Source organism: Chelonus insularis, unplaced genomic scaffold (assembly GCF_013357705.1).
Source record: "Chelonus insularis isolate UGA/USDA-ARS -01 unplaced genomic scaffold, ASM1335770v1 contig_91_pilon, whole genome shotgun sequence".
Taxonomy (NCBI): Eukaryota; Metazoa; Arthropoda; class Insecta; order Hymenoptera; family Braconidae; genus Chelonus; species Chelonus insularis.
This window is the reverse complement of record NW_023276780.1, coordinates 166,325-184,969: the sequence shown is the minus strand read 5'-3', so window position 1 is coordinate 184,969 and position 18,645 is coordinate 166,325. Positions and strand designations below refer to the sequence as shown.

Sequence of the window (18,645 nt, the reverse complement as noted above, 5' to 3'; positions counted from 1 at the left end):
CTATTGATTTTAATACTACCAACTTTATTTGTTGATAAATTCAATTTTATACTGTAATTTATAATTATTCTGAATTTGAATAATGTTTCTTACTTTTATTTCTAAAATTATAGCAATGAAAAGCTTAACATTTTTTTTCTTCTCTCATTTCCTCTCTCTTTTATTCTTCAAACTAATGAAGACGACATAGAGCCTGCTCTAGAATCATTACATGAAGTTAATTCTCAAAAATAAAGAATTAACAATAAGTTTCAATTTGTATGTAACATTTACTGATCTTTTGACTGCATGTATTTGATAAGATCAACAACACGGTTGGAATAACCATATTCATTGTCATACCAAGAGATTAATTTAACAAATTGATCATTCAATGGAATTCCAGCTTTAGCATCAAAGATACTGGAGTGGCTATCACTGATGAAATCAGATGAGACAACATCATCTTCAGTATAGTCAAGAATTCCCTTGAGTGGTCCTTCCGCAGCTTCTTTGACCTTGGCCTTGATAGCATCGTAGCTTGCAGGTTTGCCAAGACGAACAGTTAAATCGACAACTGATACGTTGGCAACTGGAACACGGAATGCCATACCAGTAAGTTTTCCATTGAGAGCAGGAATAACTTTGCCAACAGCTTTAGCAGCACCAGTAGCAGCAGGAATGATATTTTGTGCAGCTCCACGGCCGTCTCGCCATAACTAAAATATAAAATATCTCGTAGAATTATATTTATCAATTTTAATAATTAAGTAATTAAATAAAAAAATAACAAACCTTGCCAGATGGTCCATCAACAGTTTTTTGAGTAGCAGTAGTCGCATGAACAGTTGTCATTAGACCCTCAACAATTTCGAAGTTGTCATGAATGACCTTAGCAAGTGGAGCAAGGCAGTTAGTTGTACAAGAGGCGTTAGAAACGACTTTGTGGCTTGGATCATAAGAGTCAAGGTTGACACCACAAACATACATTGGAGCATCAGCTGAGGGAGCTGATATGATGACTTTTTTTGCTCCACCTTCCAAATGAGCCTAAGATGATACAAATGACAATAAGAAGTTCATTTGTAAAATGTATAATGATCTGATTTAATAAGTAATTACTATCTACTTACCGAAGCTTTCTCTATGGTTGTGAAAACACCAGTTGATTCAACAACGTATTCCGCACCAGCTTTGCCCCATGGGATAGCTTTAGGGTCACGCTCGCTGAACACAGAAATTTTGTTTCCATTCACAACAAGCATACCACCTTCGGCTTTCACTTCTCCCTTGAATTTACCATGGGTTGAATCATATTTGAACATGTAAACCATGTAATCTAGACCAATGAACGGGTCATTGATGGCCACGACCTGAGCACCCTTTTCAAGAGCAGCTCTGAGGACAAGACGTCCAATACGTCCAAAACCGTTGATTCCAATTTTGCTCATGATTGTTTTATTTAGTAATCTAAAAATAGACAATCAATATGAAAAATACAAATACTAGCAATTTTAGGAACTTTTTGATGTATTAAGTGAGACAATAAGCTCTCAATTCTTAATACTTGACTGAAAATATTGATAAGAATAAATAAAAAAAATAATAATAACAAAATTTTTGTCAATAAAAATTGTTTTTCTCTAACTATCGTGTTATGAAATAAATACGTCATAGGAATAAGACTTTAAATTTAAACTTAATAGTATTCAATTGATTTTTAAGAAAAGTTTAATTTATAGTCGCGAATATTTTTAATGAAGATGTAAGAAATGTAAGAAAAAAGATAAATGATGATAGGAAGAGTAAAATATCTGAGACATTAGTTGCATAAAGTTCTTATCAATGTTTACAGTGAGAAATGTCAAATTTCAATCATTAATTGATGTCATTTGTTCAATAGTTAAATGATATAAATCCATTCATAAAAATTTCAAGGGCATTCAAAGTCAATTTCTCCTTCAACAAGGTTTTTACGTCAGCCATACTGTCCGCACAGCGCGAATAGTACGGCGCATACAACCGTAAATTCCGGATCGATACCGCTGAGTATGTTAGAGCTAAGATAGATGATGCATAAGTTGAAAAAATCACGTAACATAGAAATCTTATGTATTTATTTAATAACTTAGAATAATTATAACGCCCTGGAATATTTAAGTTGACTTACAACTTTTCTGACCTTTGTTGCACTTAATTTACGGTTTTAATTGCTATTAGCCGGTAAAAAAAATTTGCCAATGACGCTGGAGCATATATAAATTATTAGATCATTGCACTTTTAAATATTTTTCTAATAATGCAATTATTACATCACCTAATATCTCAACAATTATTTTTAATCCGTCCTTGATTATAATAAATTTAGGCAGTTGGGAGTACAAATGATACACATACCATTTTTTCAATGACAAAAGACACGCGAGCCATGACACGTTCGTCAAAAATTGTCAAATTTCAGTAACAATCAGAACAGAAAAAGATATTATGCAAAATTTATGTAATTAATAAATAAATTTTTTATCTAGAAACGTCAGTAAAGTTGTTTTATCAATTTTTATAAGAATCAAATTGATTTTCAGTTTAAATAATTCTCTATCGAGTGCAAAGCTCGTCAAAATGCCGACCATTTTTTTCACAATTTTAACGATTTTTTATTGATAATTACGTGATGATTTTGAATGGGAAAAATCTGAATAATAAAATGTATCGTAATGTGGCGTGATACTTGATAAATGAAATTAAATGATTAAATTAAAAACACACATTACTTACGTAACAACGAGACGAACCAGCAATCACTTCGACAACTGCGGAAATAGTGTCGTTTGAAGGGCAAGTGAACTATTATAAAATACAATGTGCCTGCGTGTGCGCACACGCGATTTCCATTGGTTAATTTTACTTTTCTTTCATTGGTGGATAGTTTTTGTCACATGATTTTTATTGCCAATAAAAAAAGGGTATCATTTTAAATTTTTCAAAAAAGTTTAATTAAGTTTTTTACAATTTATTAATTCTGAAATAATAGATGAATTGAATATGAAAAATTGCCTGGTAATTATCTTAATATTTAATAATAAATCTTATATAATTTATGTAAATTTATATTGATGAAAATTAAATAAATTTATAAAATTCCAACTGATAACCACATTGGTCATCGGTAACACAGAGTGCTGGATTTTTTGCAAAAATATAATAATTATTGTAGTTGCCGACAATATCTGCACTCAAGTCAATTTTATTGTAACCAGAATCCAATTTTTTTAAATGATTAATAATTAATAATCATTGCTTTTTTGAAATCAATAATAGTGTGTCAATTATCAACATATCTTTAAAATTTTTTTGGAAAATTCTTCGAAGTTTAGAGAAAAGTTAATTATATTCCTAGCAAAATGAAATAATACATGAAAAATATATCATTTTTATATTAGATAATTGAAAGATATTTTAGTATTTCTTTGTGTAATAATTTATTGATTTAATTGGAACATTTTTTTATATTTTCCTAAATAACATTACATATTAGAAATCTCAAATATTTGTATTATAATTTCAATGTATGTTGTTTCTCAAAGTCATGGTTAAACATTGGTATAAATCAAACACTTGTCAGAACTTCAACGATTACCTCTGTATTTTTAAAAGTGAATTTGATGATTATTTAATTCTGCACTTAACATGTCACTTTAAAGAAATTTCCATCTCTACTAAATTGTAATTTTTTACAAAATCATTGTACATTATTTTCTCTAAATCAGTCAATTATAAATTTACTTGAGATTCTAGTACTATGAGCCTATAATTTTAATTAATATAGCAGAAAATTTTTAAAAATGCTGAGTCAAAATATTTTTTATGGACTTTTGAATCCCACATTATTTATTTAATTATCATAATATATCATATTTTATTTTTTTAAATCAAATCTTCAAGAGGTGGGCAGCTTTTTCCCATGTCTACATCATACATAAACTTGATTAAATCAATAATTCTGTTTGCGTATCCATATTCATTATCATACCAAGCAACAATTTTTATAAAAGTGCCTGTTTGAGGAATACCAGCTTTTACATCAAATATACAAGAATATTTTGTATGATTGAAATCTGATGATACAACGTCATCTTCAGTGTAATGAAGTATTCCTTGGAGTTCGTTTGCTGATGCTAGTTTCATTGCTGTTTTGATTTCTTCATAGCTTGCTGGTTTATTAATTCTATGTATCGGCATAAAACAATATTCATAGATTTATGTTAATATGGATTTTTAATGAAACGACACTGCAAACTCAAATGTTTAGAAACATTTGAGTCATCATAAACGAACTATGGATCATTGATAACTGTAATATTTACCTGAATGTCATATCACATAATGAAACATTAGCAACTGGAACTTTAAATGCAATCGCAGAAACTTTATCTCTCAGAGATGGAATCACTTTAGACAGACATTTGGCAGCACCAGTCGATGTTGGAATAATATTCTGAAGACATCCTCTGCCATCTCGCCACAACTGTGATGCACATGTGCATATTGCATTATAAAAACTTTTTATGTAAGGAGACCTTGACCTCACACGACGGTTTAAGTCTACAATTAATATTTGTCACACACTATCTATTTTTAAATCACCTCTGTAGGAGACTACATGCCTGTCCAGTTGGGCCATCCACTGTTTTCTGGGTAGCTGTGGTGGCATGAATGCTTGTAATCATTACTTCTAATACTTCGAAGTTTTCATCCATCACCTTGATAATTGGAGCAGCACAATTAGTAGTGCAAGAAGCTGTTGAAATGATACTGCTATGCTTTGGATCATAACAATAATGATTAACTCCGTAAACTATCATTGGAGAATCTATTGAAGGAGCCGTTATTACAACTCTTCTTGCGCCTGCATCAATATGCATCTTAAAGTAAAGTATTAAAAAGTTTGATTATATTACATATTATAAATATTTTTATGCTTTGTTATAGAAGAATGCAAAAAGTTTACTGAGGCTTTGTGTAAGGTTGTAAACACTCCAGTGGATTCAATAACAAAATTGACATTAAAATTTTTCCATTTTATTTGCAGAGGATCTTTTTCTTGTGAAGTAGCTATTCTATTATTTCCAATGATGATTGTTGATTTTTCACATTCCATTGATGTTGGGTAAGTGCCATGAGTTGAATCGTATTTGAATAGGTACAGCATATAATCCGTTGAAATGAATGGGTCGTTGATTAAATTTACCTTATTGAAAATTATAAATTCTTACACTTAAACCTTGCTTATGTTCAGTTTTTAGTAATTAATTATAAATAACGATGAGTTACTTGAATATCTTGCTCAAGGCACACACGTAAACACATTCTTCCAATTCTTCCAAATCCATTAATTCCAACCGTCAACATATTTTATTGTATTTGAAGATGATATTTATCAGCGTGAGATAACAGAACGTAAAATTTGGTTAATATTCAATCTTTGATTTGAATACTAAAAAAAAAGAATAATTCGATAATATGTTTTTCTTTTGTTTTTGAAATAATATAAAACTATTTGTTTTGAAAAAATTAAATATGTTATATTTTTCTTCATTATTACAATATTATTGATTTAATTTTACTATTTTTACCTACAAAAATCAGTCTCATAAAGTTAATATATACTGAACGAATTTTCAAATAATTTAGTAAGATCTTCTTCAGTTTGATCTCGTGGTGCTAGTTTTGTAATACGATGCTAAAAATAAATAATTAATCTTATTGTTTTATTTTTAAGAAACATTTGGTATTATCATATATTTAAAAAAAAGAGTAGCATTTATGTTATAAAAATTATAAATACATAATTAACTTACCTGTGGTAAGGTTCCACTAACAAGCTTTGGAATTTCATCTTTTTTATAACCAAGCTCGCCCAAACCATTTGGTATTTTCATCATACTCATATACTCTCGGACAATGTCAGCTAAAACTACTCCAGCGTCCGCCTTTTTTTTAGTGCTTACATCCGCCCCAAGTAATTCTGCTGCTTCAAGATGTTTCTCTGGACAAGCTATTCCAGTAAAAGAAAATACTGCTGGTGCTGAAATGACCACTGATAATCCATGAGGAACAATCGGATGATCTTTACTGTATCCCTAATATTATGTAAAATAAAAAAGTTAAAAAGATAATAATTATTATAAATGCTGAGCAAGAAATGATGAAAAAAATAATTTATACCTCAGGATAACATTTAGCCGGCGGATTTCCACTAATAGGATACGACAATCCATGACAAAGATGAACTCCAGCATTACCAAAACCAACACCAGCCATTGTACTAGCTAAATGCATATGACTTCTGGCTTCAAGATCATCTTGTTGATAAACAGCTCTTTTGAAATATTTTTTCATTATCTTCAAAGCATATTTTGCCCAAACATCACTTATAGGATTGCTTCCTTGATATGCAGGTCTTAGAATAGGATTTGAAGGACAAGGTGTTCTTTCAGTATAAGGAATAGCAGTGAAAGATTCTAAAGCGTGGCATAGCACATCAAATCCTGAAAAAGCAGTAACTCTTTCAGGAAGTGTGAGCGTGTGAAGAGGATCAATGATACCAAGGAAAGGTCTCAACGCTCTGTTAGCGATACCAGTTTTCGCTTTTAAAGGACTATAATCAAAAATAGAGACCCCAGTAGTTTCTGATCCTGTTCCTGAAGTTGTTGGAACTGCTATTAATGGCTTCAAGTCTATGGTAACTGGTTTAGCTTTGCCAATAGGCGAATTAACATAGTCTAGAAATTCAGCTTGAGGATCACTAAGATAAAGATTAGCTGCTTTACAGGTATCAATAACAGAACCACCTCCAACCGCTATAAAAGAATCGTAGTTTCCTGTTTTTGCAAACTTGATAGCATCTTGAAGACTTGTTTCAGTTGGTTCGATGCGAACTTTATCATAAATATCGAAATTTATTTTATACTTGGAAAGACTTTCGATTGCTGTTTTTACTGGAATAAGATTTACTAACTTGGGATCAGTCATTAAACATGTTTTTTTGACTCCTAAGTTTTGGAAATCCATTCCCAATTCTCGAGTTACTCCAATACCATATCTGATAGTTGAACAAGCCATCTAAGAAAAACAAATATTTCAGTTGAAAAAATTCAATAAAAAAATGTTAAAAATTTATTTACCTCGAAAGCATACTCTTTTGTTGTAGCCACATCTAAAGATGTACTGCTTAATTTACTGGAATTATTCAATGCTACAGAACCAGCGTTTCCATGCGCAGGACATCTACAACTATAAATAAAAAAGAAAAATAAATAAATAAAATATTATTTATTCACTTGTTTGTTGGGAAATTTTTCAGTATTGCTGAACTAATGAATTACAGTACTTCAAGTAAACGAAGTAGAACTCTCGAATAATTGAAACCGGTTTACAGTTTTATTGATAGAGTTCACTGAAGATAAACTTGGAACCTTGGAATACTTACGATTGAGACAACATAACTTGTAGTAGATTAATCACTCGTCTTCTGGGCAGCATCTCAAATTATTTTACAACAATCTCACAGGTTTATAAAAGACACAATAATTATATGCACTTATATGAGCTAGATTTACTCCGTTTTATTGCGATCTTAACGTCATTCAGAAGTCAGTTAACTTGTTGAACATCTCCCTCCACCACTTCTCCCTCTCTTATGTTCATTCTTGATTTCTTCAATAGTAATTGCTTGAACTTGTATCTAACAACCGTTCACAGAATAATTTATCAATTTATTGTACTATCAATGATTCTTATGATTTAAATTAAATTAACTGATTTAAAATTTATATTCATGGAATAAACCTGTCATTTTTTGACTAAATATATTTTTATTAAAATTGTAAATCGAAATACATATTATTTACAGCGTCTAGGACAAAGCGAGAATATGATAAAATAAGTAAGCTAAGGAATTATAAAGTAACTACTTTGCATTTTTGCATAAAAATTAAGATATAATAATAGGTACAATATGCTTCAGCATTTAAGTTTCACAGTAAATTGCAGTATAAAATTCATTATCTGCTTAATATTAAGTCTTAATTATTATCAATCATAATAGTTATAATTAATCCCTTTGCCATTATTGTTGCTCATTCATTCTTGATATTGATAAACATGAAATTTTATCAAATCAAGCAATTAACTTATTAATATTCCTTGTTTCCTTCACTTATCACTTAGAAGTTACCATATAATTTGTATGGTTCATACATTTACTAATTTTCTTTCATTATAAAAATAAATGATTATTGAAGAAGAGATTAATTGAATAATAATTAAATCTCTTGACAAGTATTTTCTTATTAATACCTCATTTATTTATTCTTTTCTCTCTCTCTCTCTTTTCTTACTTTTTTCTTAAATTAATATGAAATAATTATTTAGCTGCTTTCTGGCACAATTTGTTTATAATGGAATGGTCCTCGTGAATATCCACTACCTTTTTTAGGCATTTGAGGGGTGGGAATTTCTTCTTGCAATGGTTTGTATACTAAACCACAATTTTTATTATCTACAAGACCTTGGCGAAGGATTAGTGGTGGTCGAATGACAGGTCCGCGACCTCGACGACTTGCCATAAAGCGGGCAAACTGGATAATGATCAAAAGCACACCTAATGTGACAAATCCTACTGTCAGAACTGACCACATTGCGGTAGAGTACCATGTGGGATATGACTCGATGGTTTTTTCGTTATAATAATCTGCGTATTCAACATTCTTATCCAATTCTTGCCAAGCATCATCGAAATTATCATTGAGTTGTTTTCCATGGTTAAGCTGCAATAAAAAATAATATTTTTAATTAATTAACTATTTAATTTATATTAAAATCAAAAAATTTTTTCAAACATAAATACCATTTTGATCTTATTGATGTCAGCTTCAAGATCAGCTTTAGAGATTTCTGCAGCTTCTTCATCAGTAATTTCAATTGGGAATAATAAGTCTGGTTTCGGTGATGATGATTTAGGAGCTGGAACATCATCTTCATCGTCTTCACAAACTAATTTCGTTAAGTCACTCCAGCTGGTGATACTTTCTATTGCAGAATAACCGTTATTTCCATTGAGGTTCATGGTTTTAATCGCTTCCGTTGGTGTAACTCCGTGGGACTTGAGCCATTCCATGGCTTCAGTGAATTCCGCATCGCAGTTGAGAGGATTTTTAGAAATATCGAGACCCGAAATCTTTGGCATGGCCTTCAATTCTTCTACAGTGATTCTTTCCAATTCGTTGTTACGAACTGACAAGAAACTGAAATAATTATTTTAGAGTTAATTATGTATCTCTATGCTACTAAACGAGATAAAGTAATTTTTTTATACTATAACAATTTGTAAAGTCATCTAATGATATGTTTATATAATTTTATTCTATCAACACCAGATTGGTTGACGTTCACTATCGTCTTTTTTTAGTTCATTTCCTGAGTTTTTTAAGCTTGTCATTTAGTTTGCAATATCATTTTTTCTATTCAAGAATTAATAAGAAAGATTGCGAAATTATTGGAAAGTCTTAATATCAATGTAAGAGTTATTAATAATTAAAATTTTATAAAAATAGTTAAAATTTACCGGAGTGATTTAAGAGGTTGTCTAGCCTCGCTCCAAATTCTTCTTAGCTGACACCTATCTACATCAAGGCGTGAAAGTTCCGGTATCTGCATGAAAGGCGTAACCTGAAGTGTCACCAAAGGATTTCCGGCGAGATTGAGTTTCGTCAATGACTTCGCTCCGTAGAACATGTGAGTAGGAATAGAAGATATCATGTTGTCAGAAAGATCTAGTTCTCTAAGAGTAGACAATGGCTCAAGAAGACCTTTTGGAAGACCAGTTAGTTTATTTTTGGCAAGATTTAGATGAATCAATGCCGGCATCGCATTAAAAGTACCACTCTTGATAAACTGAAGGCCGCAATTGGAACACTCCAAACGATATATGTTGTATGTGTTATATTCAAGCCCGGTAATTTTGAAGATTGGTAGGCTTCCAAGCTCGGGATTATCATTCATTCGCAATACTTCCAATCGAGGATTATTTCTAAAATGATGTTCTGTTAAGGATGATATTTTATTATTACTAATGTCTACGTATTCCAATTGATCCAGCTCTGAAAATGCATGTTGATGAATTCTCTTCATATTATTTCCAGACACATGTAGCTGCTCCAATAATGGAACGTTATCAAGGTCACTCTTTGCAATGACTTTAATACGATTATTTGATACATCCAATATATTAAGAGATGCAGCTGTGATTGATGCCAAGGTTGTTAAAAAGTTACCAGCAAGATTTAAACGTTGGAGGTCCGTATTTTCGAAAACATCTACTGGTAGGTCTGACAGTAAATTTCCAGATAAATCTAATTCAGCAAGAGCAGTAAGAGGTTTAAACAAGTGTTTTTCAACTCTTTTCAGTTGATTTTGTTTTAAATTTAAATAGGCTAGATTTGGCATTTTTGAAAATGCTGATTTTGGCAATTGTGGTAGAGAATTCCATGAGAAATCAAACTCTGATACACTTGGAGCATCTAATAAATAATCTGTATTCCAGTTATGTAATGGATGACCAGCAATAGTGAGGAGATTTAGTTGACTGTTGTTCTGGAATGTGTCTGGATGAATGTCAAAAAGATTTGTACGGCTGAGATTGACAGCAAACAGATAGGTAATTCCATCGAAGGCCGTTCTATCAATACCAGCGATTCGTGTATCGACAATCGTGATCGTTTCTAAATGCTCTAAATTACGAGTTCGTAAAGCGTGTGGGCCGAGTCTGATCTCACCAGCATTCTCGATTAATAAGTGGGTGATGCCTGGACCGAAGGACTGCTTTTCTACCAGTTTGCTACATCTAAAAATAATAAATCACAATCATATGATTATCTATTGTTATTTATCTATTAGATGCAATTTATCTAGCTATGATTTATTGTCAATGACTGGTTTAGTAATAATAATCATAATTTAATGATCTAGTCGTTTAAGAATTTACCTTGCTGTTGTAGCACTAGTGAACTGTCCTGAACACCTGCAGTAATCAGGACAATTTGTCATCACATCCTCCTCATCATCAATATCATCGTCGTTATATTCATCATCATCATCATCATCATCATCGTCGTCTTCATCGCTATCATCATCTTCATCATCATCCTCATCATCATCATCAGCCATATCATTATAAGTAACGTCAGTTTCGGCTTCCAGTAGCTCTTTCATTGCACGACTTTCAGTGGTTGATACCGGTTGTGATGATGGTGGCACAGAAGTTGTTGAAAGAGTAATGGGATTATTTAATCGTTTTTTTGGTCTTGTTCTTTGAGCTTCTGCTTTTATTACTTTAGCTACTTCTTCCTGAATCTTCTAGAATGAAATAAAAAATTATAATAATTACTTTTTTCTCTTCAACACACCTGATTATAAAATTGTTTTTCTTTTACTGAAATTTAATTAAGTATCGATTAAAAATGAATATCACTTTACCTGATTGTTTGATTCAGTCTCATCTAATGTTTGAATTTCCTGCAAGAGTGCATCCTTGGGATTGATAATAGGCTTTGTTAACCGAGAAAGATCTTCAGAAGATGTCTTTTCATCGAGTTTAAGGATCTCTTTAAGACGATCATTCTTGGAGAATAGCAACTCTTTTGCATCATCTTTAGGCTTTTCAGTCTCCTCAAATGACACCCACCCCAATGGAGCAGCAGTCGTGCTAGTTACTTCCGGTTGATTGGTTGGTCTTTCAGTTGTCGACACCGATTTCCACGTGGTTTTGGTTGTCGTCGAAGTAGTCTCATGTTCCACTTCCGTTGTCTTCTCATCTGGCCGATGTGACGTCGGTGATGCGTGAATAGTTGTCGCAGTAATCAGCAACACCGACAACGGCAGTAGCAATGCTAATCTACCGTGTCGCTTCATTCTTCTTCTTCTTTGTCTGTTAACAAATAATTATACCAATATTTATAAACGTGCTAAATAAAGTCAAGTTTCTTTTATATACTTTTTGCGTCAGTACACATGATGATAAAAATGTATCTTTAAAAGGAAAAAAATACTCAAATCGAGGTTACATAGCAGACTGTTAATGACAATTTATTTCTTTATTACTAAATAAGACTTCTTATTGAATTAATAATAATAATTAAAATATTAACACAGCTTAGTAAAATGTCTTGTAATCAAGTTTGCTTTTGAATAAATGATAATTACTTTTCTTTTGATTGTATAACACTTTTTTTCTATTATAATGTTTCAAATTAAATTCAACGTCGTGTTAATGTTCAATGATGATTTGTGGTAATAACTTTTTCATTATCAATGAATATTGTTTACTAATAACAATTATTAGCTATTGATAAAATTTGTTTGAGACAAAAAAAATGTATTCATAAAAAAGAAATACTAGAAAATACTTTCCATAATCCAATAAACATTGAACGATTCTTGGAAAAAGTTTGATCATGTTTAGTACTTTAACTTTGATTTTTAAATATTTTCCTTACATGAAGTTAAAATAATCATTTACACTATCTTAGTATTTATTCAAGATTAAAAACAAATAAGATATAAATATTATTTTTTTAAATTCATATATTTCACTAAAATTGGAACATTTATTGATAAAAAATTGTCACCATTATAAGAATAGACTTTAATAAACGTAAATCTGACTCGTATGTAATGTGAAACATGAAATTGAAGAAGTCTCTTCAGGAATTTTGAAAAAATTGTATCGAGGAATATCTTTGTCAGGAATCTGCTATTATTACATATCGACTACGCAGTTACTTTTTATCAATGTGTATTAACACTTATCAACCGGATGCCAACACGAGTTTTATTACCGTTCTATCAAGTTCTACATATTATAGTGAATCAAGGAACTAGTCGGTTATATTGTATTTAATAATAACTTGAGATTCTTTTTCATTCATTCAATCAAGAATAATGTGATGGTAGTTAAAAAGACTTAGCCATTCAGCTATATGAAGCTTTTTGTACTAGAATTTAATCAAAAGAATAAATTAATGGATCAGTTTTTCATTAAAAATAGAATGGAATTTTTCAATCTATTTTAATCATAAATTTAAAGGATGAAATTTTTTATACAGTTATCATTTTATTGTTTTGTTTATAAAATAAAAAAAACCAACATAATTATCTGAATCACTATCAAGGATTTGATTGTTAAAATGATAAAAATATCATTTTTTTCTAATCATTGATCATTGAAAATAAAAACTCCCATAATTTTTATAATTGGACCTCATAAATAATCTTGGGAGTAAAAATCCCTGGATAATTTCATAATGAAATCTATTTTAGTATAATCCTGCTGGTGTATATTTAAGGAAAAAAATTATTCTTTTGAATTTAGAAGATTATTCTTCAATAAAAATAGTAAAGAACACGTTTATAGATATTTATCTGAGGCGAATCGAATTACAATAGACTGTGGAAGATCGAGAAGAAAGAAAGGAGGTGGAGAAGAAAAGGCTAGAGAATCTAAACTCTAAACTCTATCGTTCAAGACTTGATTTCTCTTCTACCAAGGTGGTCGGCAGTAAGGCCCTTTAGGGATCCTATATGTAACCCCGAAAGCATTGACCAGCTGTGCTGAATGCTGTCGAGACTAGTTTAAAGAGAGGTAAGGGGGATGAGAAATGAAGAAGAGAAGAAATGAGAAGAAGAAGAAGAAGAAGAAGAAGAGACGTAGTAGAAGGTATCGCCGACCCCAAGAGAGTTTGGATCGTCTTTGTTCATCCGTTTTCTCGGCTACCTACTCTCTCTTCATGCATTTTCTTAGCTTCTGACACGAAGATGCATGCAGGTGTTCCACGATAATTCTGTATTTCTTTCTTTTTTTATCTTCATTTCAAATTCCAGAAAACCAAATTTACGCTACATCAACACGTTACAAATCTCTGCCTCTTTTAGTTATACCGAAAACATACTTAAACTCACTACCTGACTTATGGTATTTCAAATGTTTGACCATTCTCTAAAAAGATAAAATACACTAAATACCTGCTAGTGGAGTTTGTATTCTCGAGGTTTCGATTATGTTTCAGATAATATATTTCATTCTAAAACATGTTGTAAATATTGCTAAATAGATATTCATGTGTATGTATGTTTAGAGTAATAAGCTTACTTGCACAATCGTCATTTGGAAATTTAATAAACTACAAGACGATTAATTATGTAATTTGATTTTTTTCAAGTAATGATTAAATTAATTAGCACCATTTATTGATAACTATGATAAAGTTTTATTAATGACCAGTAAAGTATATTTATTATTTTTAAGCAATAATGTTTTATCTTTATTGTTTTGAATAATTAGAGAATGATAGAAAATAATGTTTAATCAGATAAATTTGTTTCTGATTATCGTAAAAAATTTACCTCTACACGAAAAAGCTCTGGTAAAAATGTTCTTTTTTTATCAAATAATTTGCAATAGTCCGTGGAATGGATTGTCTACCCTTTTATAATAAAAATCACTTTTAAAAATTGCCGACCCGAATCCACTACATTCCGTTTGCGTTTCTTTATCAATAAGATAGTGATATCATGGCGTCGTTTTATCAGCATATATTTGTCCATTTATTCACGATAAACAACCCAAGGTATTCACTCGTTTGTCTATTTGTTTTGTCTTCAAGTTGTTTATGCTTATTTTTTCAATTCCTCACCTCTTGGTATACACCTCTTGTTAAAGTGAAATTACTCGTAACCACCAAGTACCGATCTTTGGTATTTTCTATTCACATCAAGACTCTAGACAGCAAAAATTTTTATTTCCATGAGTCATCGACCGTGCAATGATTCGATAAGGTTTTCTTCTTGATGTAAAATAACTACATGAATACCACCAATATACAACTGTTTTGTTGTGTTTTTAGAGACATACAGTAAATCATCATCACATGATGAAACAATTAATCTTTAACTACATTTCATAATCATATTATTCATTTAAGTACAATCGTATTAGTTTTACTTCTATTCTTTCTTTGTTCCATTTGATATAAATATTCAGTTATAACAATAAGAGATAATGACTGAAAATCAATTGAGGATGTCATTTTCTACTGTCATGACTTTTTCTTGATGACATTAAATTTTCTTGTTAGAAATTTATTTTTAGAATAATAATAATAAAAATCAGATTTTTTTATTACTGACAATTTTTCACATTTTTTATGAGTATGAAAGTTTAAAAAAAAATTAATATATTTTATTAGCTTCTGAATAAAAGTCTCAGTAGAAAACCTACTGTTATCAATCACGTGCACATCGAGTCTACATAAAGCACAACTGAATTATTTTTTATGTTACTCACAATTAATCATCATTCATATGACATATAGTTATTTTTATTGAATAAGCGTCGAGAGAATAATTGTATATATTATAAATAACGATGGAAAAAGGAAAAGTATCTTTAGTATGATTGGAATTTCCTCATCTATATGATAAATAATTGGAAATTTTTTTAATATACAGAACAAAACAGTCTTGATTTAAAATTATTTTTACTCCGTAATTGGTATCCAAATTGAATTTCTGATTTTTATTAGGCCATTGAATTCTTTACTAATATGAGCACTCACAATATGTAAGACTTTTATTTATTGTACTTTATGATTGTACGTGAGGTAAATACAATGTAAATTAAAAATTAATTCGTTCATCTAACTAGAAAAAAAAGAAGTAATAAAATTTTTTAAATAGTATCTTTGACGTGTGTATGTTGATCAGAATCAGACGTTTGTATAAAATGTGCAATTCATAACACGTCAAGGTGTGTCTGCACGTCGTGATATGCTATACGATATGTATACCTTGATGTGATCATTCTACAAATTTGTCGATACTCGAAAGAATAAAGAATATTTACAAAGACTTTAAAACGCCTCCGCAAAACAATTTCCTTGCAGACGAAAATATATGCAAGTTGGTGCTTACATATTAAGAAAATTGAAGGTTTTAACCGGCATACATTTCAATGTAATTGATTTAAGTGCATGAAACTTTTCTTTCTGAATGTATAACTACTAACTCAAAATTTCATAAATATTAATTTTAAAAAAAAATTAATTTTTTTAAAAATGTCATTTTAAAAACTTATGCAATTACACAATTTAAATATTTTAATAGATACTTTATATTTTTTTCATTTATATTAAAAATAATAAAAATGTCAGTATGAATGAGTATGAATATTTAAACAATTGGGATATTTTATTTACGTTAGAACAAAATGCTGAAAAACGGCTCTTTCATTAAAATAATTAAACGAATATGTGAATGACCCAGAAAATGATGATTTTAGTCTGGGTATAATTCGTTGTCATTATGTCTGTTACTTATAAAAGTGGATGCAGCAAAGATTGCCTTTGCACACCTGCATCACGCGACCTGCGGTTTGGCGAGAGCATTCGAGAAGCTCTCGACAATACAGTAACATGCTGTGACGCATTTACTAGATATAATAGTTGTGGATTATCGTAAAAATACTTCTTCTACACGGTATAGACATTAATATTTATGTTGAGTCGTCGCTTTACGCGTAGTTTTGTCCACCACCCGTCGAGTATTTTTTATTCTCTAATAATCAGGCATTTTATATCAGCAAAGTAAACTTGGCTTTACTTGATTAAAAATAGAAAAAAAAATAATGACCTTAACAGCTTAAAGAAGGAAAAAATATCTATTGAAACTATTTAATAATAATAAAAGATACAAGAAACACTTGTTTATTTTGGAATCAAGAGACTGACACATTTACAGCTGCACGTTGCATCTAAATAGTTGGTTTATGAATGACAATTCTGATGCGCACAATTGATAAGCTGACAACTAATCATGTAGTAATTATTATTGTTGACAAAGTTCCAGTAATTTGGTCAAAATTTAAAATAGTAACTAAACAATAAAGATTAAGATAACAATAATTGGAGAGAAATTCGGAAGATGTAAAAATAAAAAATGCAATGATGAAATTTTTTGATTAATATCAATAAAAATCACAATATTGATACAAGAATACGTTGACAATGAAATTTTTTCAATGATACTTGGAAATATTTATGACCAATAAAAACCTACGCTTGACCTCATAAAACTAGAAAACCTTTGAATCTCAATCACTACTCTGCTCCAGCACAGTTGTATAAAAGAGTATATAAGGCTGACGCCATGAAGTAGTGGAAGAATCCAGGTAAAAAAAGAAAGAAGGAAATGAAAGTTTGACTTTTTACTTTATCATATACTCACTCTTTAACTTGTCTTTCCAATAACTCAGTATATTTCACTAATATGCACTAATATTAAGTCTCTAATTAGTCCGATAACGCAACAAAATTGAATCTCTGTAACACTCCGATATTCGTACTGTCCACGTCGCCGTATAAGCTCGTGTAGTCTGTGAAACACAGGAATCTCAAAGTGTAGTACAATCGTATGGGTAGCGAGAAAGAGTGGGGTCGTCACGAGTGCAGTTGGGTCCCCGTTGAACTGACGGTGTACGAGTGACTGGAAAGAAAAAAAAGGGGACTCACAGTTTCGTGGGAGAGAGTAGGGAGAAAAGGCCGCCGGTTGAGTAGCCGATCTGACTTGGAGTAGATTTTATTATAAACTTTACCTCATTCGTTTTTTATTCTCTCAGGTAGCTGCAGGTAATCGAGTTTATGCTGCCACCTATCGAGAGATTTTACAATCTTAGTTGTTTACATATTTGTTTAAACATTCTTTTATCACTTGATTATTTATTTATCGACATTTGAATCATTCTTTTTCTATATCCATTTCACATTGTGTGGAAATTCGTTTTCATGAAGAGAATAAATTGTCAATCGAATCAACAGTAATTTACTTTTACTCATTGAACTTTAGACTGAGTTTTTATTAAGATTTTAACCATTTTTTATTGATGGATTAAGCATGATAAAATTTTTATGCCACGACTTTATTTAAAATTTTAAGAATATACGTTTATTAATTTACTTATTACTTATTCAAATGTTCATTATCATTTTATTGTTGGAATAATAATTTTTTTAGATAAAGTTGACATTTTTTGATTCACGTGAATGTCTTTAACACAATTGATGCTTGAATTTCGAATTAATTATGTAGTTGAAAGGTCAAAGTATGAGGATGATGAACAAATTATAAATAGACAACGTTTAGTGACGATACATTTTCATGATTAAGTCAAGTGATAATGTGATTATAATTTATTGCTGGTGTAAAAAGAAATGGAGAGAATTTTTAAAAATTAGTCACTTTAGTTCACAGATAAAATGTTGGAATTTTTCAATGTCAAAGGTTGGGCAGATGTATTTTTTAATCGAGTAAATTCATTCAGTCAATAAAAAAAATTTTTTTTCTCTTATGGAGTCAATACTTCATCTAACGTTGAAACTCAGTTGTTTGTCATAATAAAAATATGTACATACTTTTTCATATTTATATTAATGAATCAGCAACTTTCTATTGATTTTTCTATTTGCCTCCAATAATGCGATTAATTAATCCAAATCCCATGTGTTATAACTAATAATCATAAATCATGCAAGTAAAAGTAAACGCGCTTGCGAATTT

The 18,645-nt window shown here is 30.4% G+C and overlaps 4 protein-coding genes across 5 annotated transcripts; all 4 read right to left on the bottom strand.

Moving 5' to 3' along the window:
• Positions 1 to 72: 72 nt before the first annotated feature.
• LOC118072280 (glyceraldehyde-3-phosphate dehydrogenase 2) lies at positions 73 to 2,856 on the bottom strand. The gene is made up of 4 exons (XM_035091996.1): positions 2,755 to 2,856; positions 1,113 to 1,449; positions 775 to 1,029; positions 73 to 698 (listed from the first exon to the last, which is right to left on the bottom strand). Exons 2-4 carry the CDS (start codon positions 1,428 to 1,430, stop codon positions 270 to 272), a joined length of 1,002 nt encoding a protein of 333 aa, XP_034947887.1. The 5' UTR covers positions 1,431 to 1,449; positions 2,755 to 2,856; the 3' UTR covers positions 73 to 269.
• A 699-nt stretch (positions 2,857 to 3,555) lies between these two features.
• LOC118072305 (glyceraldehyde-3-phosphate dehydrogenase-like) lies at positions 3,556 to 5,678 on the bottom strand. Its single transcript, XM_035092038.1, has 6 exons — positions 5,613 to 5,678; positions 5,311 to 5,473; positions 4,988 to 5,227; positions 4,644 to 4,901; positions 4,344 to 4,504; positions 3,556 to 4,204 (listed from the first exon to the last, which is right to left on the bottom strand). The coding sequence occupies exons 2-6, from the start codon at positions 5,386 to 5,388 to the stop codon at positions 3,904 to 3,906; spliced, it is 1,038 nt and encodes a 345-aa protein (XP_034947929.1). The 5' UTR covers positions 5,389 to 5,473; positions 5,613 to 5,678; the 3' UTR covers positions 3,556 to 3,903.
• On the bottom strand, positions 5,580 to 7,521 carry T3dh (Type III alcohol dehydrogenase). Its single transcript, XM_035092037.1, has 5 exons — positions 7,469 to 7,521; positions 7,164 to 7,272; positions 6,205 to 7,101; positions 5,838 to 6,119; positions 5,580 to 5,719 (listed from the first exon to the last, which is right to left on the bottom strand). The coding sequence occupies exons 1-5, from the start codon at positions 7,519 to 7,521 to the stop codon at positions 5,636 to 5,638; spliced, it is 1,425 nt and encodes a 474-aa protein (XP_034947928.1). The 3' UTR covers positions 5,580 to 5,635.
• A 437-nt stretch (positions 7,522 to 7,958) lies between these two features.
• Gp150 (glycoprotein 150) lies at positions 7,959 to 17,577 on the bottom strand. Of its 2 annotated transcripts, none has more exons than XM_035092036.1 (6): positions 17,317 to 17,577; positions 11,515 to 11,965; positions 11,024 to 11,391; positions 9,605 to 10,882; positions 8,888 to 9,284; positions 7,959 to 8,807 (listed from the first exon to the last, which is right to left on the bottom strand). In XM_035092036.1, exons 2-6 carry the CDS (start codon positions 11,947 to 11,949, stop codon positions 8,409 to 8,411), a joined length of 2,877 nt encoding a protein of 958 aa, XP_034947927.1. In that variant the 5' UTR covers positions 11,950 to 11,965; positions 17,317 to 17,577; the 3' UTR covers positions 7,959 to 8,408. The 2 variants fall into 2 exon arrangements, with proteins under 2 accessions (XP_034947927.1, XP_034947926.1); XM_035092035.1 differs by having other exon boundaries at positions 11,024 to 11,394; positions 17,317 to 17,576.
• Between the last annotated feature and the right edge of the window lie 1,068 nt (positions 17,578 to 18,645).